The sequence below is a fragment of the Centropristis striata genome, chromosome 15, assembly GCF_030273125.1.
Source record: "Centropristis striata isolate RG_2023a ecotype Rhode Island chromosome 15, C.striata_1.0, whole genome shotgun sequence".
NCBI classification, from domain to species: domain Eukaryota; kingdom Metazoa; phylum Chordata; class Actinopteri; order Perciformes; family Serranidae; genus Centropristis; species Centropristis striata.
In genome coordinates, this window is record NC_081531.1 from 6,685,613 (window position 1) to 6,711,930 (window position 26,318).

Consider the following 26,318-nt stretch of genomic DNA (forward strand, 5'->3'; position numbering starts at 1 on the left):
AGGCTCTGATTAGTTGCATTCATAAAAAGCAGATCACTGTAGTCCAGTTAGTGCAAGAAAGTTGCAGAAATCAAATATTTCTTTGACTGATAGGAGAAACAATTAAGAAATAGTTTCAGTTTTGTCACACGGCTTTCAATATGGGGTTTAAATGACAGCTTCTGATCAATAGTGATCCCTAAATATTTATAAGCTGTGACCCTTTCATTTTCATCACCTTGTACTGAAATTATCTTTGGCATATTGGATTTCAAGTCTTCACCTTTTGAAAAGATCATAAATTTTGATTTATCTGCATTCAATACTAACCTGAGTTGAGCTAGATGGGATTGAACCACATCAAAAGCAGATTTCAGGTAATGAAGGGTCTGAACTAGGGAAGGGGATGAACAATAAATGACTGTATCATCTGCATAGAAATGAAATGAGGCATTTGATACATAATCACAAACATTATTAATGTACAGTGAGAACAAAAAAGGACCCAGGATCCAGCCTTGGGGCACACCTTTTGTCCGGAAACCTGGACAGATTGTGTTCTCGAAAAAAAAACAATTGGAGAACCAACCAACAGCATGTTCAAAAAGACCAATATTAAATACTTTGTTTGCCAAGACGATAGATGAAAGATTACCTGTTTAGAACTGAAGATGAAACCATTTGGAAGCTACGAAAGCTTTTAATTCTGATGAAAGCATTGACGCAAATTAGTTTGTCATGAGCAAATGTGTGATTGTTTGACTGTGTGAGGGCAAACACAAAAGACCGTGGAAAAAGAATGACGAATAAAACCTTAAACACCAAAATATTTTGTAAACATGGTTTTTCATACAATATGGCTACTTATATTATACATGGATTATTTGTGTTCAGGATAACCACTTGTACTTGAATAATAATGAGGTTTTCATCCATACATTTACCATGAAAAGCCTCTATTGTTGGAAAATGACCACTGAAACTAACTGGATTTCCCAGAACTCTGTTGGGTTGTGTTTGCCCTTATAGCTGTTTGCTTGGTGCAGAAAATGATTGTGGATATGTATGTGCGTGTTTGTATTGTGTAGGCAATAAATAATAAAGACTATAGTGAGAAAATTACCATCACAACCTCCCTGAGTGGCATCAGTGACATTTACGAATGCTGTGACCAGAGAACGTACCAAAATAAGATTGATTCATTGATTATTGATTTGATAGTTGATATATATATATATATATATATGTGTGGTTGAACGTTGCTTTGCTTCCATCCATGTTGCCTGCATGCGGAAGCTCATATCCACAAGCTCATATCCCGGCAAAAGATTGACTCTTCACATTGCCGATAACGAATTTCGTGTCTTCAGACACACTGGAAACACAAAACCGGTTGAAAATCGACAAAGTTTCCTTTTAACGGTTTCAGTGTGTGGTTTTTTGTGTGTTGTTTTGCATGTTTTAGAGGAAGGGTGTGGCTACAGACATGCATGTTGTAAAAGCAGGTCTGGCTCTCTGCTGGCTCTGTTATATCACATCTACTGCTGCTCTCCCAGAGCTTTGCTGCAATGTCTCTTCATAGACAACAAGACACACACACACACACACACACACACACTCCTGCAACCTCCCTCCACTGCAGTGAGCACAAACACAATGGTCAACCAGGGAAAAACACACTCGGCCTAAATTCAAAATAAAACCGAGATGCAGGATAGCACAGTTCTGTCAGATATGATACTTTTCTGTTATGTGGTGGGGTTTAACAACAGCGGGTACAGTTTATCACTTTAATTATTTAAAGACCTTCTGCAGTGCAACGTTCAACTTTTAAAAGGAAGTAAAAAAAAAAAACTTATCTAACAATTCTGTTTTTCTTTTTCTTTCTCTCCCTGCAGTTTTCTGTGAAGATCTACGTTCCAGCTTATATTTTGTCAATGCATCTGTGCAAGAGGTAGTGTTTGCCAGCACCACAGGGACATCGGTGCCCTGTCCCGCCGCAGGCGTGCCCCCTGTCTCACTGCGCTGGTACCTGGCCACCAGCGAGGAGATCTATGATGTGCCAGGGATCCGCCATGTGCACCCCAATGGCACCCTTCAGATCTTCCACATCCCCCCTTCCAGCTTCAGCAAACTTATCCACGACAACACCTACTATTGCACAGCGGAGAACCCCTCAGGGAGAATCAGGAGCCAAGATGTCCACATTAAGGCTGGTCAGTTTCTCTGCTCATGAATTTCTTCACTTTGTTGCAAACAACCATGGTCAGGGGTGTGCCATATCGTATCGTTCACGATAATATCGGTATATTTTTTTTAGGGTTAAACAAAATGCATATCATGATATTGGCAACATTCCTACTTCTTGATGTAGTGGCGTAAGGCTAACAATTAAAGTTGTTTTAATCACAAAAAGCTACTCACTCAATTTCGCTAAACACATGCAGCTTTCAAAATAAGAGCACGATGTGTTAACAGAATCCACCACAGAACTTCAAAATAAGATGCCTTAAATAAAACATACAAGAACCTTTATTCTCCTTTACAAAATGTCATTAAAATATGCCCCTGAAACCCCTAAATGGTTATTTTTTTATTATTTGCTCATACTCAAGAGTCAAGAGTAAACGTTTTTGTATTTGGCAACTGTTGAGATTTGCACTTCACACTACATTTTAGATTTTTATTTATTTATACAGACTAAAAAAACAACATATTTTCTATATCTTTTTAAGTATTTCGTAATATCGTGAAGAATAATCGTTATCGCAAAATTAGCCTGAAATATCGTGATATTCTTTTAGGGCCATATTGCCCAGCCCTAACCATGGTCCATTATCAGGAGTAGCTTGTTTTGGGTCAGTATTAGCAGTTTCTCATCTAATACACAACACCTCTCTGTGCCCTCCTCCCAGTCCTACGAGAGCCCTACACTGTCCGGGTGGAGGACCAGAAAGCCATGAGAGGCAATGTGGCGGTCTTCAAGTGCATTATCCCTGCCTCAGTGGAGGCCTACATCACTGTTGTGTCCTGGGAGAAAGACACAATGTCAATCAACGCTGAAAGTAAGTCATAGCATCTTTTTTTTTGTACAGTAACGATAAGGGGGCGGCTCTGGCTCAATTGGTAGAGCATTCGCCCAGTGATCGGATGGTTGGTGGTTCCATCCCCGACCATGGCAGCCTACATGTCGAAGTATCCTTGAGCAAGATACTGAACCCCAAATGGCTCCAGAAGCTGCGTTCATTGGTGTGTGAATGAATTCCCAATGGTGGCAGGTGGCACCGTTTATAGTAGCCTCTGCCACCAGTATGAATGTGTGGCTGAATGAGTGTAGTGTGTAGTGTAAAGAGCTTTGGATAAAAGCGCTATATAAGTGCACCCCATTTACCATAATGAATAATGTTTGAAAGTTTGTATTTTGGCATCAGTGACGAGGATCTTGTCTCGCCTCTTTGCTGAGTTGTGATGACACAGTTAAACATGCCACATCAGTAGCCATTTTTTCAACAGCATTCGGTTGAATTGTGTGCGTGCGTAGCGGCTTTGTACTCTCTCTCTCTCTCGTGCGTTGTGTAATTTTATGGCGAGACAAAGAGATCCAATTGGCATCCAGCCGTTTATTCTGGTACAGGAATCACAGTCAATCAGTTGCTCTCTCACACAAACATAACATTAAATATATATAAAATTAAAAGACAGTGCAGGTTAGCTAACTGGAATATGGCCTAGCTTGTCTACCTGCACTCTTCAATTAATTCATAATTGATTTTTTAAATTGTTTGTATGTTTTTGTTTTGTTTTGTTTTGTTTTTTAACTGTAATTATGAACCTGGTCTCACAGGAATCTGTGAAATAGCCACGGAATCGCTTGACTCAAAATCCGTGGAATAGCCACGGAATCACTCAAATTTCCGTGAAACTGACACGGATTTCGCTACAATGCAAGTTAATGACAGTCATATCCCGTGGCTATTCCATGGATATTTTTTCCTATTGGTTTGTTCCAAGTCACGTGACTTTTAAGGTCCCGGCGGTCAGAACAAAAAACATGGCGGACAGTTCTCTAATTTTTAGTGAAAAAAATCAATATTTTGACTTAGTTTCTGCATAAAAATGGATTTTGATCACATTTCTAGCGAGAAATATATGTTTTATTTTCTAAATATTCACTCAGTGAATGTACATAATCACTTTGTATGTTGGAATAGCCACGGGATATGACTGTCATTAACTTGCATTGTAGCGAAATCCGTGTCAGTTTCACGGAAATCTGAGTGATTCCGTGGCTATTCCACGGATTTTGAGTTAAGCGAATCCGTGGCTATTTCACAGATTCCTGTGAGACCATGTTGGTAATTATGTATATCCATTGTGAAGCACATTGAGTCTGCCTTGTGCATGAAATGCGCTCTATAAATAAAGTTGAATTGAATTGAATTGACTGTGGCAGCAGAGGTGTGTGTGGTCTGAGCGACTGTACTAATCTTTTGACATGAACCTACACAACAAAGACCCCGCTTGTACCAGGCCCATTATACTGTGTGTGTGTCGGTGTATCCACGTCTGTCTGACCCAATGACAGCGAGGTCCCGCTCCTTTTCCTCTGCCTGGTCCTCCACGAGAGCGCAGGCTGCCAGCCATGTCACTTAGTCTCAGCGTATTGACCCATTTCTCTGGTTGATAGGAAGCACTGCAGCACTCCGATCATTCAAATCACTTAAATGGAACGCTCGCCTGCGTGATTGTTTCCCAGCCCTGGGGGGCAAATTCACTTTATGTGGGGCATTTAGCAAACTCAATAGACAAGAGCTAATGTCATTTTGCTTTTGGATGGAGGGCAAATGCTGTCTAGCGACTGTTTTTTTTTTTGTTGACGTTTCACATTTGTCCGCTGAGGCGAAATCGGCCATGTTGAAATCTATAGCAATCTCTTAATTGTCCATAAATGGATTTGCCGCAAGCATGTTTTCAGATACGGGTATATACAAGGATGGATTATCAACTGTAGATTTGCTCATTTTTCAATCCATATTTGTTTGTTTGGACTTTTTTAACTTATCACTGAATAGTTTTACAGTAAACTGAATATTTTGGATTCTGGAAAGCTGGATCTTTTTAGAGCAAAAATGTTTCTCCGTCGTCAAAACAAAGTGTTTAACTTGAGCCGTAAAAATAATCACATCTGTAAGAAAGAAGAAGAAGAAGATTACTTTATTAATCCCACAATGGGGAAATATAACCTCTGCATTTAACCCATCCTTTTTTACACACAAGTGAACACACCATGCAAGGAGCAGTGGGCAGCACATTACTGCGCCCAGGGAGCTGTGCAGGGGGGTTAGGTGCCTTGCTCAAGGGCACTTCAGTCCTATACCTGTCAGTACCGGGATTCGAACCGGCGACTCTCCAGTTACAAGCCTGATTCCTAACCACGAGCTAATGTCATTTTGCTTTTGGATGGAGGGCAAATGCTGTCTAGCGACTGTTTTTTTTTTTGTTGACGTTTCACATTTGTCCGCTGAGGCGAAATCGGCCATGTTGAAATCTATAGCAATCTCTTAATTGTCCATAAATGGATTGTTTTCAGATACGGGTATATACAAGGATGGATTATGAACTGTAGATTTGCTCATTTTTCAATCCATATTTGTTTGTTTGGACTTTTTTGACTTATCACTGAATAGTTTTACAGTAAAGTTTTTTTTTTTTTTTCTCATTCAGTGGTGTTTCTTTATTCTTTTCGACGTTATAGATTAATACTGAAGACATCAAAACTATGATGGAACACATATGAAACAAAGTTTTAAACAAACCAGAATATGTTTTATGTTTTAGATTCTTCAGAGTAGCCACCCTTTCCTTTGATGTTCTCAACACATTAAGAAAGCAAGAAGTTCCACTAATTAACTCTTAACAAGGCGAACCTGTTAACTGAAACAGTAAGGTTAAACTGAATATTTTGGATTCTGGAAATCTTTTTAGAGTAAAAAGTTTCTCCCTCGTCAAAACAAAGTGTTTATCCTGAGCCGTAAAATTCATCACATCTGTAGCCATCAGCCATGTAAACGCTGTCAGAAAAATCACCCAGCCACCAATCCACTGCTCTTCTCCATGCTAAATAATGGATGACGGAAGCCTATGAATCCATGAGCAAATGGTCTTTATTCACGTCTGAGTGCACGCATCCTACTGACGCACCGTCCATTCCCCTCATCCTCTGCTACACACGTTTTAAGTGCACTATGTGTGTGCGTGTCCACGTCTCAGTCTATATGCACACTAACTGACAGCTCGCTGCAAGATGGCTAAACCCCTCATCTCGATGACCGAGCTCTGACATTTTAATTTTTAATGAATAAAAATAATATCAACACTTGGCCTTCAAACAAAAAACTTTGTGAAATATAGCTTTTCTGTCTTGGCCATGAATTATTAAAGTGGCTTTCCAGTTGGAAGGTGTAGCATGATGTGCAGCGGCCGTCAGACAGACAAGTCTCACTGGACGTGGAGCTTTTTGAGTTGTTGCAGGGTAGACTAACAAAGCACCACTTAAAGAGCCCTAGTGTCCATTAGAAAAGAATAGAGAATTATGATGAAAAATGCATTCAGTCAGGAAGTCCAATAAAAGTAACAGTAGTAGGATATAGGGTTGTCACGATAGTAACAGTTTCAACTCGAAAGTAAAATATTTGATCCTCGATACCATTTTTGATACCACAAAGATAAAAAAAAGACCCCAAAATTTAACAGAAATATATTTTTGTTTTTTGTAATTATCTTTTTATTAGGAAATTTCACAACAATTGACAAGTACAATTGGATTTACAGCTGTTAGTATCAAAATTGTACAGAGCCAAGGGTTTTGTATCAATAGCTTCTTGTTCCAAATGTTCATTGTCCATTCCCTTTTAATAATATGAATATGTAAAGAAAAAACAAAGACATACAATTTAACTATCTACATCCAGAGGGGTATGGAGGCAAAAAGTAAATACATAGAAATATTTTTATTAACAAAAAAAATGCAACATGTAAAAATGCAACAGAACCACAGGTTAAATATTTATAATAGAAAACAGTTGTGCAAAAAGAAACTATGATAACAAGTTTCAGGTCTGAGGTAGTGCAAAAAATGAAGAAATAAATACAATAAATAATTACAATTATAACAATATTTTGAGGTTGTATGCTGTGCACGGGGGGGGGGGGGGGTTGATACTTTTGAAAATGAGTATTGTATCCGAATACAACGTTTTAGTATCGCAACTTTTTTGAGTATCGCTACTTTTGACAACCCTAGTAGAATAGCTGTCTGATATAGTGGTTTTATAGTGAAAAACCGTTGAAAGAACCGTTGAAAAAAGGATCCAGTTCATGCTCCAATATTGACTCCACAACCTGTTTTATCAGTCCAATCAATCCAATCCACTTTATTTGTATAGCACATTTAAGCAACACAAACGTCTCCAAAGTGCTGTACATAAAATCAACAATAAAACAAACAATTCCATATACCAATCAGCAATAAATAATAAGTGTATAAATCTAAAATGATGCCATAAATGAAACAATACAATCAAACAGATAAACATAGTTAAATGAAATAAAAGGGGAACATTTGCTGTGTATTTTGTTCCCTTACATTTGTATCAAGAAGCTTTTTAAAAAGTTCATTTGTTTTTGGAACAAGTTTAATTAGTTCACTGAGCTGGACACATTTTTCTAATTTCATACAGTACTAAACTAAATCACTTGTTAATAAAGACGGATAATGTTTTGTTTTCTATTCTCTGCAGCAACTTCACAAAATGTCTGATTACGCTGAACTCTCAGCCACGACTGTGGAGCTGAACCGATTTAGCTGAAGTACAAATAAATGTACAGAGCAGAAAAATGTCTGGCTTTAAACACTGAGCAGTTCCTCTTAACTGTGACTAACTATGGAAGCAGTTGTGGGTCAATTGCATCTGTATTCAACCATATAAAATGCTGCAAACAGTCATTTATCTTTGTGAGTATCAAGGCAAATTGGGGGAAGGCATCAGTTCAAAAGCTGCAAACTGTCCTGACTAAGAGGATTTCAGCTTTTGTTTAGAGAGAGGAGCCAATCAGGACTAAGTCTGATTGTGATGGGTTTACTGGTTTACCACCATTTGTGGACACAATAGAGGAAAATCTGTCATTTTATAATAAGACTCTTCAAGCAGGCCCAGTGTTAGTTAGAGTCATGTTTTATTGGTGTGCACTGACAATACAGCATCTATAGATACATTTAACAGTGATAGGAAGTATTTTTCACAAAAAATAAATGCAAAAATTACAGTGATAGCTCGTATGTATTATATTACGGATTTTTTTTTTAAAGATATGGTGTTTAGTTCATTTAACAGTGAGAAAAATATTTATTTTTTTTATTTTTTATTTTTTTTTATTTCCCACATAAAAGACTCACATGACAAACCACTGAAAAGGGAAAAAAATAAACAAATAGCACAGCACGCAGACAAGGAATACACAAAAAAATAATAATAATAATAAAAAAAATAAAATAAAATAAAAAATAGTAAGTTACCACTGTGTTACCTATACATCTTCCATTTACTGTCAGTCATTCAGTCATTTGTACAGATATATAAGGCCGTACAGTTTACATGGTGAAAAAGAAATGGGAAAAAAAAGAAAAAAGAGCAGGGGAGTGAAGACTAAAAAGCCACTAACTCTATAAAGGATCACCAAGTTTTGTGGAAACTCTCTTCCGAGTATATGTTTTTTTAAAGATATGTTGTTTAATACATTTAACAGTAATAAAAAGTATTTTTCACAAAAAATAAATGCAAAAATTACAGTGATGGCTTGTATATGTATATTACAGTATATGTTTTTATATATATATATATATATATATATATATATATATATGGTGTTTAGTACATTTACAGTGTATTTGGCATGATTTCAGTGTGTTAAGTGTGTTTCACTTCCTAATCTTACTATTTCTACTATTGTTGGTGTCAACAAGGTGCATGTGGTGTCCACTCCAATTTAATAACTCCAAGCTTCTTTTAAATTTATGGTCCATACAGCAGCTTTCCACAGAGTTTCATGAAAATCATGCCTGTAGTTTTCTCTGTAATCCTGCTGAGAGACAAGCAAACCAAGCAGAAAACACGACCTTCTTTGCAGAGATAACTGAACTCTGTATCTGACTGCTATTTGACCAGCAGAGTTCAAAAACCAAAGTATCAGAAGACACAGAAGACAAAACCCAGAGGAAGAGAATTAAAGGGGTCAGTGAAAGGAAAGAGCCAGGCAGGTAGACGGGTTGTTTTCATGTATTACACAACAGTATGAAGCTTGATATAGTATTATGAACCATGTCAGATGGCTATCTTTAGCTTCTATCAGTCAATATCCTGTTTTGATTGACTTTGTCATTGATTGATGACAAATACAAAAGTTCAGATTGATTTACCAGTATGATGTGCTACTGCGGTGTTGCAGGGATCAACAATAGATAAATATGAATGATTTGAAACATTTAATGTGAATTTTAAAGTTACTTGCTAGAGAAAAAGCTGTTACTTTTCCTTCTTGTTTCAGGCCATAAAGGAAATCAATGGGCAAGATGTGCACCAACTGGTCACATAAGCAAGAAGATTAATAAATTAAATTATTCATTAATAAAAATGGCTAGAATTGTGTTGTTTTATGTCGAGATGGTGCAGAGAAACTGTGTCCTGAACAGAATCCACCAGAGCTTTTTTGAAATGGTTGGTGTTGGTAATGGTATATATATATATATATATATATATATATATATATATATACCTACCTCCATCTACCTACCTATAGGCTATAGCTATATATATATATATATATATATAGCCTTAGCTAGGTAGACCTTCTGTAAACTAGAATACTTTGGTTTTTGAAGTAAAACACAATCCACGCTAGCTAGCACACTAGCCGCTCGCTGCTATATGTTTAGCATTGAGGTGATACTTGAGGCTGGATGTGCTGCGGTGATATGTGAATTCCTTGTTGCATAGCAACACAACCATGCTTTTATCGACGCTTCCATCCGTTGGTTTTTAGTAACTAAATGTCCCATCATTCACGGGGCCAACCAAAGGTCTCATCAGCTTCTTCCTTCATGTCCACTGTGGTTTGTTGTTGTCTCAACTCATCAACGCTAGTTGGTGCTCCAGTATAATCGGTCCGCCTGAAACTCATCCAGTGAGAAACGTTCCGCGGTGCAAAAATAAGTGCGATTAAATGCGTCAATTTTTTTAACCCGTAAATTTTTGTGTAATTAATTAATCTTAATTAACGCGTTAAAGTCCCAGCCCTAATATATAGATAAAGATATATATATAGATATAGATGTAGATATACAGGCCTCGCTGATCACTGTGATTTGATTTTGAGTGATGAACATTTATCTATCTCACCAGCAAGAGATTTAAAAATCACCTCAGACAAACTGTCTACTTTAATGGCGGACCGTGGCTGGTGCACTTCCTGTTCGGTAGCTTTTTTCGGGCTGCGTTGTGCTGGCCTGTGGCTGTCTGCGGCTGTGTTGCTGTGCAGGGCCATTCCCCAGGTGCAGCCCGCGCTGCAGTCACTGAGGAGGCCTTGTAGTCATTTGCCTTGGCCTGATGCTGCCTGCTCTGCATTCAGCAGCAGTAGGGTGAGGGGGCCGACCCCCCAGCACTACTGCAGAGACTCACACACACACATAGACATGCACACACACCCACACAGGGGCTTCTTTTCATTCAGCACACGAGCTGAGCACAAGGGCCGTCGGCCATCACACAGATTCTCTTTGCTCTGCTCCGTCCTCCCTCATCTCTGCACCGCTTCCTTCTCATGCTCTAGTGTTTCTATGGCTGCCTCATACACACATACATCAACTGTTACACAGGTAAATACACCTTTACATCTACCTGTTTCTTGCACAAGAGCATTAAATGAATAAGAATAAGAATGATTCGAAAAGCGCCGAAAAGCATGACTTCTTCATGACGTCACAACGTAAAAGCGAAGCAGCATCAAAACTTGCTGTCAGTTTTTCTGTAAAGTTTTGGCTTTTCCAGAAGTTTCCATGTCCAATTTAATGCATCAACCCTTTTTTAGCAAAGGTAAAAAAAACACCTCGAAGTGTAATAACATGATTTTACTATTTTTGCAGAGATTTTTCTAATTTATCTTTGTGCATTTAGCATTTGTAATGCAACCTTTTGTGTTTACTGTTTTAAAAAAAAAAAAAAATGTCTTTGTGTTTTCATCTGTGTTTTTGTAATTTCTTTGTTTTTTTGTGTTTGTTTTTTGTATTTTTTTGTGTTTTTTGTATTTTTATTATGTTTGTGCATGTTTTTGGTTTGTTTTTCATGTTTTATGTGTTTTAAGTGTGTTTTTTTTTATTTTTGTGTGTTTTTTGTCATTTTTATGTGTTTTTGTGTGTTTTTTTGTATTCAAAATGTTGATCCAGTAAGTCAAAATGAAGAAAAAAAAAAAAAATCAGGTCATATAGGCGAGGTTGTCTTGGTTTATACAGGCAGAATGAAAAGGAGTCCATAACCAACAAAATAGCCCCAAACTCCAAAGGGTTAAGTCATGTGAATGCTCAGACTTCTAAGGATTAATATCTTGTATATTGTAATATCTTGTATTAGCCATCACCAGTACTGCCGCTCTGTAGCGTGTGGAGACAGTTGTTTAAGGATATTGCAGATTGCTCTAACACTTTCAGTCTGGCCATTTGCTGAGCCATCTTGTGCATTTCACAGTTTCTTTCATGTTTGTTGACATTTGGGATGTGTGTTGGAGTTATTTCTGCAGCCAGTCTGGATCCCTGCAGCCATCGCCGAGAGGAACAAGAGGCAGCCGCACTATGTCGGTTTAATTGGCTGTGTATAATGGGTTCTTGAAGCAAATATCAAGAGTTACTATCAAAAGGCTGCTGGACGTTATCATGTGTTTCCACTGTTTCTCCTCCATTCTTTCCCCTCCATTTCAAAGCAGCTACAAAGTGCTACGGAGCCATGCAAATGTCTCTGAGTTCAGGCTCACACAGCTGACGTTAGCAAAACTAATCTGACCCGTGTGTTAACTCACGATTCGATTCCATTACGATGATCTAGTCCAGTGATTCCCAACCTTTTTCTTGAGGGACCCACAATTTTGTGTGTGACACATATCTTTATAATCAGTGTAGTTTCTGCTTTCACGGGGCACCAAGTTTGTGTGGACTTTTGGTTTTAAGAGGTTAAATTTACACTTAAATGCTAAATTACTTACTTGCATAAAGCCTTGGCATGTGTTGTGAGCTTGTAGATTGGCTTTTTTTCAAATGTATTGAAAAAGATGGATATATTTAACATATTAGATTTATTACACCCCTTAAAATCAAGAGGGAATCAGTGTTGGGAATCACTGGTCTACAAGACGATTCAGTGTGATTCTATTCCCTGATGCATATGATAACGACGCGTTACATCCTTGATTTTTCTAACAGATGGTTACATTTCATCGATAAATACTACTGCTCTGATGAATGTGGGTCCACCATTTATAATTTGAAGTGCTTTACAACATGTATAGCCAATTTTTGGAGTGAAGTTGCAACTTCTAACAACTTCCTTCTGCTCTAAGGACATTTCTGATCGTGAATATGAAAAACATCACAAGTCTAAACTAGAGGTCGACCGATATATCGGCCAGCCGGTATATACCTCAACACTCCGCACAAAGTTCTAGTTTTCCACTCCATTTATTTCCATTACCCATTTACTCCAGTTTCTTTTAAATTCTTCTTCTCTGTTTCTCAACTTATAGGTGATTCTTTCCATTTCCTTAATCTCATCTACTCTTATTTTCCATTTGTTGATGCATGGTGAATTAGCGTCCAGCCAATTTCGTGTGATCTGTTTTAATGCAGCTATAAGTATCACTGTATACAGATATTTATCTCTTTTCTTCTCAATTTCTGATGGAATAATACTACCTAAAAGAATATTAACCGGTTTTAATGGCTTCTTTAAATAAAATGTACTGATGATTTTCTCCTGAACTGGCCTCCAGAATGTTTCTAACACTGGACAGAAATAAAAAATATGTGCATGTTAGCTTCTTGTTCCAGACATTCCCTCCAGCATTTTGCACTTCCTGGTGAACTATATTTTGATACAGGTATACAAAATATAGTATACCTTTTTCATTGTACCGTAAATTAAACAGATTATATTTCACAGTGTACTTTGGAAAAGGCCTCAGTCAACCCTCAGATGTCCCAGTGCAGATATGAGTGAAAGTGTTTCTATAAATGTTTGATTAACATGTTAAACCAGCATAAATGAAAAATAAAAGCCACATTATGTATGTACATTTAAATCCTCGCAGCTCAAATGTATTTTTAGACGTATATAGTGACTCTCTAGTATCACTGCTGCAAACTGACTGTAAACATTTGTCCGGAGGCTAGAATGGAAGGTAATCATTTGCCATATAGTGAGTGTGTGTTTTAGCCAGAGGTAGTGTGGTATAATGAATGCCTTTTGTTGGGAGCAGCCTTGCAGCTCGCTCGCTCGCTGTCGGTTTTGCCCTTTTCTTAGCATGCTATGTAGGAAGCACAGCCATTGGCGCAGCACAACCTTGAGCTGGGGGGGCTGGGGTGGGTGGGTAATGGTTTTACTGGTCCCTCTGTGGTGGAGATGTAGAGGGAGAAGGAGGGGAGAGAAGAGAAGAGAGAGGATTACTAACTCTCTCTCTCTCTCTCTCGCGCTCTCTCGCTCTCTTTCTCTCTCTCTCTCGCTCTCTCTCTCTCGCTCTCTCTCTCTCTCTCTCTCTCTCTCTCTCTCGCTCTCTATCTCTCGCTCTCTCTCTCTCTCTCTCTCTCTCGCTCTCTCTCTCTCTCTCTCTCTCTCGCTCTGTCGACAGGCAGGGTTGGGACTCTGACGTGTGACAGGCTGGATGTAGAGTCTTTTTCCAGCATTCGCCATTCTGTCTGTCTGCCCATGATTGGCTAGAGTATTGTTATTCACACAGAAAAATGGGTCAGGTGGCCTGTGGAGAATGGAGTGTTTGTATGGACGGACGGACGGACGGACAGCACAAACAAACACACACATGCATACCTACACATGCATCCCACACAGAGCGGGATTAGAGAGCAGCAGTGGCAGATAAATAACAGATAAATGGAAATAAATCCAGGTTATGTGGTAACGCGTCTCTCATGTTGAATCCACTGTGTCCTCTCACAAGCTGCGAGCTGGTTCTCTCTCCTCACACCCAGTGGCAGGGGCTTAGCGAGATAAATAAAGGGTTGCACTGAAGGGAGAAAAAAAAAAACTGGGAAGAAAATCAATACCTGTGTGCTTGAATCTAGCTGCAGCTGCCACAAAGCATTATGGGAACATGACGGGTAGATACACTTGGGCTGGGCAGGTTGCAGGCTGCATGATGAGCTATAGGGTGGAAGATAAAATGCCATGAAAACGGTTTCACGTTTTGTTCCTTAAACATGTGATATGATATGCAACAATCAGTGCATGGATGTTAATTATCAGTGCACCAACTGATTAGTCAATCTACAAAGAAATAACTATTTTGATAATCAATTAGTCGTAAATTTGTCATAAAAGATGGAAGAAAATGCATTTTTTCCAGCATCTCAAATATGGAGATTTTCTTTTTTCTGTTTTATATCAAAATGAACTAGAAATTAAAGACATCAGCTTCGATAGAAATGTTTATAATTTTCTCAATTGATTGATTAATAATAAAACATAATATTCAGTTGCAGCCCTAGATACTATAAGAATTTATTAGTTATAGTTACATATTTGTAATTCATTTTATCAGGATGATCACGATTGACTGTCGTAAATGTTTAATAGTAATTATTTTTATTCTAACCACACAGCTGCAGTTATTGTTGAATGAAATTGTTTGAATTTGTCTTAATTCAATGTTGTAAAAGTGTTTTACCTATATATCCTAAAAAAAGTACATTTTAAATTACTCTAAAAGGGCATAAACTGAAGATATTAAGATAAAAATAAAAAAGAATGTCTAAAATACGATACTGCATTGTATTATTACTACAGTTAGTGTACATGTGTGAACCTCAGTGGCTAAATTATGTAATAATTGTAACTGTCCACCTGTCAACAAATAAAAAATGAGGTGCTATCTGGGAGCAGAGCATAAGTAATGATTATTTTTGCTTCAGTGCCCAGCTGCTTTTGAATCCAAACAGCTGTAGTCGTTTCAGAAACGTGGAGTTAGTCAGTCACGGTTGGTGCTAAAACTGTATAATGATGGTGTCACTGCAGCCAAGCAACATTATGAATGTTGCATTACAGCATTACAGGTAGAAAACATGGCTGAATGGGAGATTTTGCAGACACAATAACATGCTTATACCAGGGGTGTGCCATATCATATCGTTCACAATAATATCGGTATATTTTTTTATGGTTAAAAACAATGCATATCATGATATTGGCAACGTTCCTACTTCTTGATGTAGTGGCGTAAGGCTAACAATTAAAGTTGTTTTAATCACAAAAAGCTACTTACTCTCTGTCGCTAAACACATGCAGCTTTCAAAATAAGAGCACGGTGTGTTAACAGAATCCACCACAGAACTTACAAGAAGACTGTCAAAATAAGATGCCTTAAATAAAACATACAAGAACCTTTATTCTCCTTTACAAAATGTCATTAAAATATGCCCCCGGAACCCCTAAATGGTTATTTTTTATTATTTGCTAGTCAAGAGTAAACGTTTTTGTATTTGGCAACTGTTGAGATTTGCACTTCACACTATATTTTAGATTTTTATTTATTCATACAGACTAAAAAAAACATATTTTCTATATCTTTTAAAGTATTTCGTAATATTGTGAAGAAAAACAAAAATAGCCTGAAATATGGTGATATTCCTTTAGGGCCATATCGCCCAGCCCTAGCTTATACAATGTTGCAAATGTATCACAAATAAAAATAATAATAATAACAATACATTTTATTTGTAATGCACTTTACATTACAGGAAATCTCAAAATGCTACAGGTTAAAAGCATAACAGTCTAATTATAAAAAGGATAAAAAAGGTGTCCAGCAGCACTGTAACACATCAGCATTAGATAGTGCTCTGTATGCTCGCTACATCTCTGCCTGCTGCTCCAGTCTTAGACTGACAGAGATATTAATTAAATTGGCTGATGCCCTTTCTGTCTCTTTACTGCACTAGGCGCTGCAATGATCACACTCCCACCTCCGTACTGTGCTGTTTGCTCACCAATAACCGCAATTTGTTCTTTATTAAACTCTCGGGGGCTGGGAACAATTAGGGTGTGAGCTGGAGGTGGTGTGCATGTGTGTGTGTGTGCATATGTGTGTGTGTGTGTGCAGACGCATGCGTATATTTGAGTGCAGGCAGGAGGAGGAGGGTCGGGGGAGAGATACTAAACACTGCTTAATCTTTGATAAACAGTGAGGTCTCCTTTGTGCCGCTGCAGTTTGGCACATCTTCTGCAGGCTGCTGAGCGCGGTGCTGGGCTAGCTCATGGCTGCTTCCTCCGCGGCTCCCAGACCTGGACGGGAGCCAGGTCATGCGTGGCTCCCTGCCAAGATACAGATTAGCTATAAGCGCAACATGAGCTAATCGTGGAAGGAGCCACCAATTAATTGGCACTTAGACATTCTGCGGACTGTATGGATTTGGGGCTGGATGTTATCAGTGGATCAAAGTGATTGGCATGGATGTCACTGGTGGTTAGAGATATTCACATGGCTCAGATTGGTTGTGTGGGTGCATGTATGTATGATAAAGTGCTGGGTAGGGGTGTCACCATACTAAGATTTTCAACTCGATACCGATACTCAGGAAAATATTCGATACTCGATACCATTTTCGATACCACAAAGATAAAAACAAAGACCCCAACATTTAACAGAAATATTTTTATTAACAAGAAAAATGCAACATGTAAAAATTAACAGAACCACAGGTTAAATATTTATAATGAAAAAAAGTTGTGAAAAAAGAAACTGCAACTATGATAACAAGCTTCAGATTCTCGATACTTTTGAAAATGAGTATCGTATCCGGATACAACGTTTTAGTATCGGTACTTTTTTGAGTATCGATACTTTTGACAACCCTAGTGCTGGGACTCCAACTGTATGTTAAGCACAAATATACCATACTTCGCAATGTGCAATACTTTGTGCAATAAATTGTCCTTCAATTTGCAATATATCTATGAACTCTTTTTTTTTGGGTTCATTTTTATTTTTTTTCGTTTATTTTGGTGATTTTATTTTGGCTACTTTTTATAGAAGCGATGCTTGCCTGGATTTATGATGTCGAGTGATATATCGGGCCGATATTTGCGTTTTTTACTTGTATCAGCATCGGCTGATACGTGCATGCGTTCGTTGATCAATTAGCCCATTTCACTGAGCCAACAGCAGGCAAGGCTCGGTGCAACATCTCCATTCTCTGGTGAGCTGCTGCTGATACCGGAAAAAAGAAAAACACATCAAATATGTGGATCATCTGAGGCGCCACCACCTCCAGGCCTAGAACAACATACACATTGTTTGCTATCCAACTGTTAATATGTTTTGTTTGTTTTGTTAATACATGTTTGTTTTTTTGTTTAAATTGAGACTTGTGTAACATTTGTTATCATTGTGTCATTTTTATCATGTAAATGGAGGGAGAAAAGGCAATATCGGCTTCAAGAATCGGCCCAAAAAAATCGGCAGCACATATCGGGGATCGGTTAAGACTGATGTCAAAATAATCGGCATTAAAAAACCCATATCGGTCGACCACTAGTTCAAATGGAGGAAGCAACTTGACATGGACGATGCATTCAAGCCTAAATATCTTCGGTGACATAATGCAAGTTGTGGTTCTGGTGCAGAGACGTTGATCTTACCCACTTCACTGCAAATTATGGCACACACGGATAAGAGATAGTCATTAAAACATCATGCTGTTGTTTATTGTTTATTGGATACTATTCTTCCTGGGGTCCCTAAAAAGCAAGACAAATAACAGTAACATTCACATGCATCATGCATACACAGTACAAGTATATACATACATAGTACAAGCACCTACACATACATACTCACACATACACAGGCACATTCAGAGATCAGTTCATTAAGAGCTGTCTCTGTACAAGTTTAAACAAAAAAATACAAAATAAGGCACTCTACAGCTTTACAGATATCAGTAAAAAAAAATTCAATTCCCTTCTAAATCCTGATTTCTTACACTTAAGAATGAAGCAGTACAGAAGTCCATTCCAGTATACAATAGCTCTGTACAATACAGTTATTTTCAGTGCATTTTAGTCTGAAACGACAGCTTAGGGCCTGTATTAAGGGCTGTCTTCATGGGACAGCATTTAACCAGTCCTCTCTTGTATGTGAGATCACCACAGAATGCCAGATATATAAACAACAATTGAGATGAGACTGAGCGGAGGATGTGGCGGACAGCTAGCTGAGCGTTGTAGAGACGCCTGTGTTGTTGCCTGCTGAGTGCTACGTGATTGCTCTCTGTCAGCGATAAAAAAAGAAAGGTGATTCCTCCCCACACCTCTCCAGCTCACCGCCGTTCAACCCTGCTGCACTTTGACGTCAGAGAAAAATTATGAAAAAAAAACAAAAAAACCCAAATGATTTGCAGTGGAGACCTTTAACTGGCGACAAAAGCTGCTCAAAATCTCAGCATCTTTGCAGGAACCTGCAGAGAGGCTGATGTGCATATAAACATGTCTCTGTGTGTGTGTGTGTGTGTGTGTGTGTTTGTGTGGTAGAGAAGAGTGTACTGATGTGTGTGTTGGTGTGTAGGAGGAGGAAAAGGGGGGTTTGGCTGTGAATGGTTGCTCTTATCGCGTGCATGCAGCTGCTGCAGTGTCTTTGAGAGACAGAGGGGCTGTCCATGCATGCCACTCACTCTGCCTATTCACAGCCTCCCTCTCTCTCTCTTTCTATCCCCGTCTGTGCTGCATTTTACGGCGAGGAAGTGAGCAAAAGAAAGAAGGGAAAAGACATCATGACTTGAGCTTTAATGCAGACTCATGACTAGGGCTGGGCGATATGGGCCCTAAAAGAATATCACGATGTTTCAGGCTATTTTTGCGGTTCTATATCTTTTATTCTTCACGATATTACGAAATACTTAAAAAGATATAGAAAATATGTTTTTTTTAGTCTGTATGAATAAATACAAATCTAAAATGTAGTGTGAAGTGCAAATCTCAACAGTTGACAAATACAAAAATGTTTACTCTTGACTCTTGAGTATGAGCAAATAATAAAAAAATAACCATTTAGGGGTTTCGGGGGCATATTTTAATGACATTTTGTAAATGAGAATAAAGGTTCTTGTATGTTTTATTTAAGGCATCTTATTTTGACAGTCTTCTTGTAAGTTCTGTGGTGGATTCTGTTAACAGACCATGCTCTTATTTTGAAAGCTGCATGTGTTTAGCGACAGAGAGTAAGTAGCTTTTTGTGATTAAAACAACTTTAATTGTTAGCCTTACGCCACTACATCAAGAAGGAGGAATGTTGCCAATATCGTATATATATCGTATACATATATAAAAAATATACCGATATTATCGTGAACAATACGATATGGCACACCCTTACTCATAACATGCAAGCCCTCAGTTTCACACCCTCATGATAGTTCTTATAACAAGAGACAAGCAAGAAATTAAATGTCATTGGACATCAACACGCTGCAGCCGACTGACGTGTGATTGTTTGTGCGGTGCCTCCTTTTGTTGACACGGACGTTTTAACATTTCAATAAATCAGGGTTGTTTACGTGCAAAAAGCTCAGCAGGATATATATTCCACGTTCAGTTGAATCAATCCAATCCACTTTATTTGTACACTGAAAAAAAAGATTGTTTTGGCCCTGTAGTTATTATTTCAATCATCTATATAAATTCTACAAAGAAATACAAATTCAGTGCTTTTACTTTGAAATATCAGTTTTTCATGTCGTGCATTACTTAATGATTGTTTGTTATTATGTGTCCTCAGTTCATTGGCTTAATTAGTTGATATTTCCAAGTAAAATGTAATTGAGGGACATCAGTGAATCTGCAATTTACTTGTGTATTTGCCAATTTTTTTCAGTGTATAGCACATTTAAACAACAAAAACGTCTCCAAAGTGCTGTACATAGAATCATAAATACAATAATGAGCAATAGATAATCAAAAAAGTGCATGAATCTAAAATGATAATATAGATAAAACAATAAAATCTAACAAATAAACATAGTAAAATAAAATAAAAAGACGTAGTTAAACATAGTAAAACAAATAAAAGACACAGAGGACCACAAAACTCACGCAAAGTTAAAAAGCCAGGGAATAAAAATAGGTAGAAATAAGTTACTTATACTCAATAAAATTGAGGTAACAATTGCATGGACTTTGCTGAGTAGAAAGAAAGTAAAATAAAGGAGTTATAGCAACTTAAATAGAGTCATTTGACCACTTATTAACACTAAAAACGTTAATAATAAGTATAATCATGTTGGTTGTAACTAGACTCTTTGAGTTAGTTCAGCTATAAAGGTCTCATGGGAAATACTCAATAATGTCTTAGTTGGAATGACTTAAAAAGATAAATGCAAATTGTTCCAACAGTTTTTTTTAAGTTGAGCCAGAGTCTTTTTTTTTAGAGTGTAACAACCTTAGCTGTCCCACAAGTCACTCAGAAGATAATGGCGGTGAAGATTCCTCCCTCTGCCCCGTGATGCTAATCAAAAGCACAAATAATGAAGTGAATTAATTCAGTGGTGCGAGTATAAAGGTGACCTGTGGAAAGGTGTTTCCATGACGAGTCGCCATGGGAAATCACCTTGATAGATGGGCGTCCAGGCAGCGAGGGAAGTGGTTTCCCCCAGCAGTACGTGTTGCATGCGTCGGCCATCTTGGCCCAGGTGCCCTGTCATGTATCGCTCCACTCCTGCAGCAGTATTTCTCAAGCTGTGATGTGTAACCTTGAAAAAAACAGAGAGGAGGAGCAGATGGTGAGAAGGGATGATTAAGAATCAGTTTGAACCAGAAGATCTAGAGACTAGAGACAAGACACACACCATTCATGTGTTTATTAACACTCTGGGCTCTGAGCCGATTTTGTAATGATAAATACCATAATGGTGGAAAAATGTTAGATGTTAAAAAATACATTGAAAAAACAAAAAATCTCCCTTCAAATCTCCTTTAACCCTCTGGGGTCTGAGCCTATTTTGGCCGTTTTTGAATACTTTTGATTTTACCCTTCATGTACCACATAAAATGTTTACTATGCCCATATTTGGCATTTTTTTCTTCACCTATGTGATCTGACAGTTATTTTCTCACTTTAACCTACTTTATCAACATATTGAGCCCAAAAATCATGAAATCCGAGTTGAAAAATGATACGATTTACTGCAATGAAAACCATAAATATGCTCAATGAACTGTTTTGGAACTTGAAAATGTAAACATAGGATACAAATATGAACATATGAAAAGGTAAAAATTAAATATAATAAAACTACATACAAAAAAGTCCCATAAAAACATATTATATTATAGGTGTTTTATTGTAGTAAATACATTTTCCACTCAGATTTCATGATTTTTCTGGGCTCAATATACCCATATTTGGCATTTTTTCTTCACCTATATGATCTAGATTATTTTCTCACTTTAACCTACTTTATCAACATATTGAGCCCAAAAACCATGAAATCCGAGTTGAAAATGTATTTACTACACTCTAAAAAAATGACACTGGCTCAACTTAAAAAAACTGTTGTAACAATTTGCATTTATCTTTATAAGTAATTCCAACTTAGACATTATTAAGTATTTCCCATGAGACTTTTATAGCTGAACTAACTCAAATAGTCTAGTACAACCAACATGATTTGTTTTGTCCTTAATTATACGTATTATTAACGTTTTAGTGTTAATAAGTGGTCAAATGACTCTATTTAAGTTGCCATAACTCCTTTATTTTACATTCTTTCTACTCATGCAAATTGTTACCTCAATTTTATTGAGTATAAGTAATTTATTTCACTTAAGTCAGACATATTGTAATACAATATTAAGTTTCATTACCTCAATACTTGTTAAGTGAAGGCAGAAATGCTTATCCAAAATCAATATATTTCTGAGTTAAGACATCTTTCTTCATTTTGGCCATATTTTGGCTGTTTTTGAATACTTTTGATTTTGCCCTTCATGTACCACATAAAAAACATTTAAAATACCCATATTTGGCATTTTTTCTTCACCTATCTGACAGTTATTTTCTCACTTTAACCTACTTTATCAACACATTGAGCCCAAAAATCATGAAATCCGTGTTGAAAATTGATTTAAAAGATTTAATCCAATAAAACACCTATAATATTATATGTTTTTATGGGACTCTTTTTGTATGTAGTTTTATTATATTTAAATTTTACCTTTTCATATGTTCAGATTTGTATCCTATGTTTACATTTTCAAGGTCCAAAACAGTTAATTGAGCATATTTATGGTTTTTATTGCAGTAAATCGTATAATTTTTCAACTCGGATTTCATTACATTATTTTACTTAACATTAATTAAAATATAAATTATAATTTGATAGGAAATAAAGATTTCTAAAATTAACAAAATAGAAAAACATATGTTTGTATATATATATAAATATTTCATTAAAAAAATACATGAAAAGCAATTTGTAACATATTAAAGGCCAAAATCTAAATAGCAAAGCTGCATATTTTCAGTTTTTCTAAAATGTAGGATTCATCTGATTTATTAAGCTTAATATAAATACATATATCAGTAATGTATTAATTTATTAAACCTTTCTTTTTTCTTTCAATTACATTTTAACCTAAAACAGCTAAATTTAGATGTATTTATGGGGTTACATATTGTGATAATAACCAAGGCTTTCCTGTCATTTAAATGCATGCTTTTTTAAATAATTATGCAATATTTCGTTCAATACATATTTACATGTTTGAACTGAATGGCTGAATGCAAACTCCTGCTGTTGAAAACAATAAAAGAAAATGTTCTTTTGTGCTTGCCAAGCGAGTCTTTACATTATTTTGTCGAAGGTGAGGAAACTTAATTTTTTTGGAGATGCTTGAATAATCCTTTAGTTCCACTCGGAAACTATAGCGAGAAATACAATACGGAGGGAGTCTGTGTAAAAATAATTCACAGGACAAAGAAATTTAACTGATAAGTGAACGCATGAAGGGTCCTTTGCATAATCCCCGTTAATCCATAATGCAGAATACAGAGTGAAACGTCTAAAAATATCTGACTGCGGAAACATGTTTAATTAGCATTTTTTTTCGGTGCTACTGCTCTTTCTGCAGCCGTCAAAAACAATATTATTATTATTATCACAGGTTTATTTCACATAGCATTGCCCCACACTTATAGTGCAGATTTTAAAAGCAACTACAATCACATAAATATGATTTTCCTGTGTAAAAACTATTGAATCCAGTGGGGATTTGTGTTGTACGAGCCAGTGATGAACCCCAAATAGATTTTTCTCTTGCATACAGTAAATAGTCATGTTGTTGCTGAGGGCCTGAGTTGACGCTGTCAGCTCCGCCTGATTGGCTGGAGCTTGCTATGACTCGTCATGCGCTCGGCCAATGCGGTTTGCTCGGGTTCCTCTCCTCTTTTTTTTTTTTTCTTTTTTCCCCCCACCCTAAATAAATTGCCTGGAGAAATTGAACAAAAAATTAGAGAAAGGGAGAGAGCCTTTCATCTAATTGAGAAGCTCATATTAGCTGTGGTGGGAAGATAAGCTCCTCTCTCTCAGCAGCTATTAAGCTCACTGTATGTTAGCCACTTTCTTCTTCTCTTCCTCACTTTAGCTTCATTTTTACAAGCTGTCACCTCAGTGCTGGTGAGGTGCAGGTTTAAACTTCTACGTGGAGTTAACAGCTGTGTGTGTTTATCTGTGTGTGTGTGTGTGTGTGTGTGTGTGTGTGTGTGTGTCCCAGATGTGTCTGACAAGCTGCTGTTCCTGCAAAGATGCATAGAAACTCCAAAAAACAAAAAAAAGACACAAAATGACAAAAAAAGACACAAAATGACAAAAAAAAGACACAAAATGACTTAAAAAAGACACAAAATTACTAAAAAAGACACAATATGACTAAAAAAGACACAAAATGACCAAAAAAAGACACAATATGACTAAAAAAGACACAAAATAACTTATAAAAGACACAAAATGACCAAAAAAAGACACAAAATGACTTAAAAAAAGACAAAATGACACAAAAAGACACAAATTGACAAAAAACTTCTACGAGGAGTTAACAGCTGTGTGTGTTTATCTGTGTATGTGTGTGTGTGTGTGTCCCAGGTGTGTCTCACAAGCTGCTGTTCCTGCACACATGCACAGAAACTCCAAAATGGAGACCAGATCATGTGACCTTGCACATCCATTATACACACGGGGGAAAACACACACTGTAAAAGCCAGTGCTGCTTGTTTGTTATTATAACTCATTTTTCCTTTTCAATGCAACAAAGATTTGTGCAAAAAGTCATTTTAACTTCAAATACTGAGTCAAATAGCAAGATTCATTTGAGTTAACTCCATTGTCTTTGTTGTGTTGACATTGGTTTTACCGTGCACATTTTCCTCACTTCATCAGCTTTTCTTTACTCATTTTTGCACCTAATGTCTTGAGAGCATTTGTTTCAGTATCAAAAATGACCTTTGATACATTCATATATTCATTAGGTCTGCAACTAATGTTCTTTTTTTATTCATTTACCAATTATTTTCTTGATTCATCAAATATTTTATAACTTTAAAATGTCAGAAAATAGGGACAGTCTCCATCCCACACAGCAAATTATGTATTTATTTGGTTCTTACCAAAGTAAGTTAATTTTAAGAGTTAATTTCCATCTTTTAAGTGTTTAACATGCTTATTTTTGTAGACTTAACAATCTTAATTCAAGAAATCCTGTCAAGTGAAATTTTTATTTTTATATTTTATTTTTCCCCCTCAGATTTAGTGTTTTATCTTGTTTTTAGACAGCGTGGTGCCTTTAAATGTCTTAGTTTTTGGTCAAAAACCCAAAGATAGTCACTTATTTCGAATAAAACAGAAAAAAGGCAGTAAATCTCTATTTTTGAGAGGCTGAAAACAGAATTGTCTCCCTGATTTTTCCATAAAAAATGACTGATTAATCGAAACAATGATAATAGCGATTATTCGTCTGTCAATTAGTGTTAATCATTGCAGCTCCGATATTCGTGCAACAATTAAATATATTCATACAAAAAAATTTAATTTCTTTTTTTTACTTATTATTTATTGTGCAATAATACAACATAGACAGACAGGGAGTGAATATTAAACAACGACAATGATGGTAAAAATGTAATGTAATGTAATTTCTTAATGAAACAATGACTTTTTGGATGGGACTTCAAAATGTCCATCTATAAATGTAACTATATATTTTTTTTTAAATGCATGTGGTGTTGTCTCTATGCGTGAGCGAGCAGTATTCAGTAAGTGTGTCGTGTGTCAATTAATGTGTCCCAACATATGTTGTAATTGACATTGTGGATAAACCTCTGCCTGGTTTATCTTGCCGTCTGATTCTTGGGGTGTAGACGTTCCTCCTGATTACATTGTGTCTTCTAGTGCCTTGATCCCTTCAGCCCCCAAACCAGGATTACATTTCCTCAGTGTAATCCCGGTTGGGCGGCCCGGGGGTCACACTGCAAGCCCCAAAATGTGGTGAGGGTGATACTGTGGGACGACTGGAGGAGGAGGAGGGGAAGAAAAGCAATCAAGTGGTGGTTTACTGGCAATTTGTTAATCTTCTCTCAATAAGAGTGAGAGAAGGAAGGAAGAGGGAGACCAGGAAAAGGTTTGCTGTGCCGAGGCTGCTGCTGCTGCTGCTGCTGCTGCTCTGGCTCACTGCCTCTTTCAGTCCAAGGCAGCCATTTTGTGTCCGTCAGTCTGTGTTGCAAGAACAGAAGCTGGTAAAGAGTGATGAAAACAAAGCCAGTTTCTTTTTGGACTCCTAAACAAGTCTTCCTTTTAACCCTTTTTGGGGCACTCAATAAAATACTTAGAATTTGAAAATTCCAACCCTAAAGCGTTATAGAGGACATTTCAAGACTTTTACATTTGTGACTTTTTTTGAAAATGTTTCATTTTTATGTTGCAAATTATGGTCAATTGAGTTGTTATTGTTATTATTTTTATATTGTC

The 26,318-nt window shown here is 37.0% G+C and overlaps 1 protein-coding gene across 1 annotated transcript in view; it reads left to right on the top strand.

Annotated features, from left to right (window-relative positions):
• The window catches only part of dscama (Down syndrome cell adhesion molecule a), a 171,134-nt gene that overhangs the window by 41,289 nt on the left and 103,527 nt on the right, over positions 1-26,318 (top strand). The window contains exons 2-3 of the mRNA XM_059352352.1: positions 1,878-2,195; positions 2,895-3,044. Of these exons, the coding sequence (XP_059208335.1) occupies positions 1,878-2,195; positions 2,895-3,044 (468 nt within the window). The remainder of the gene's footprint in view (positions 1-1,877; positions 2,196-2,894; positions 3,045-26,318) is intronic.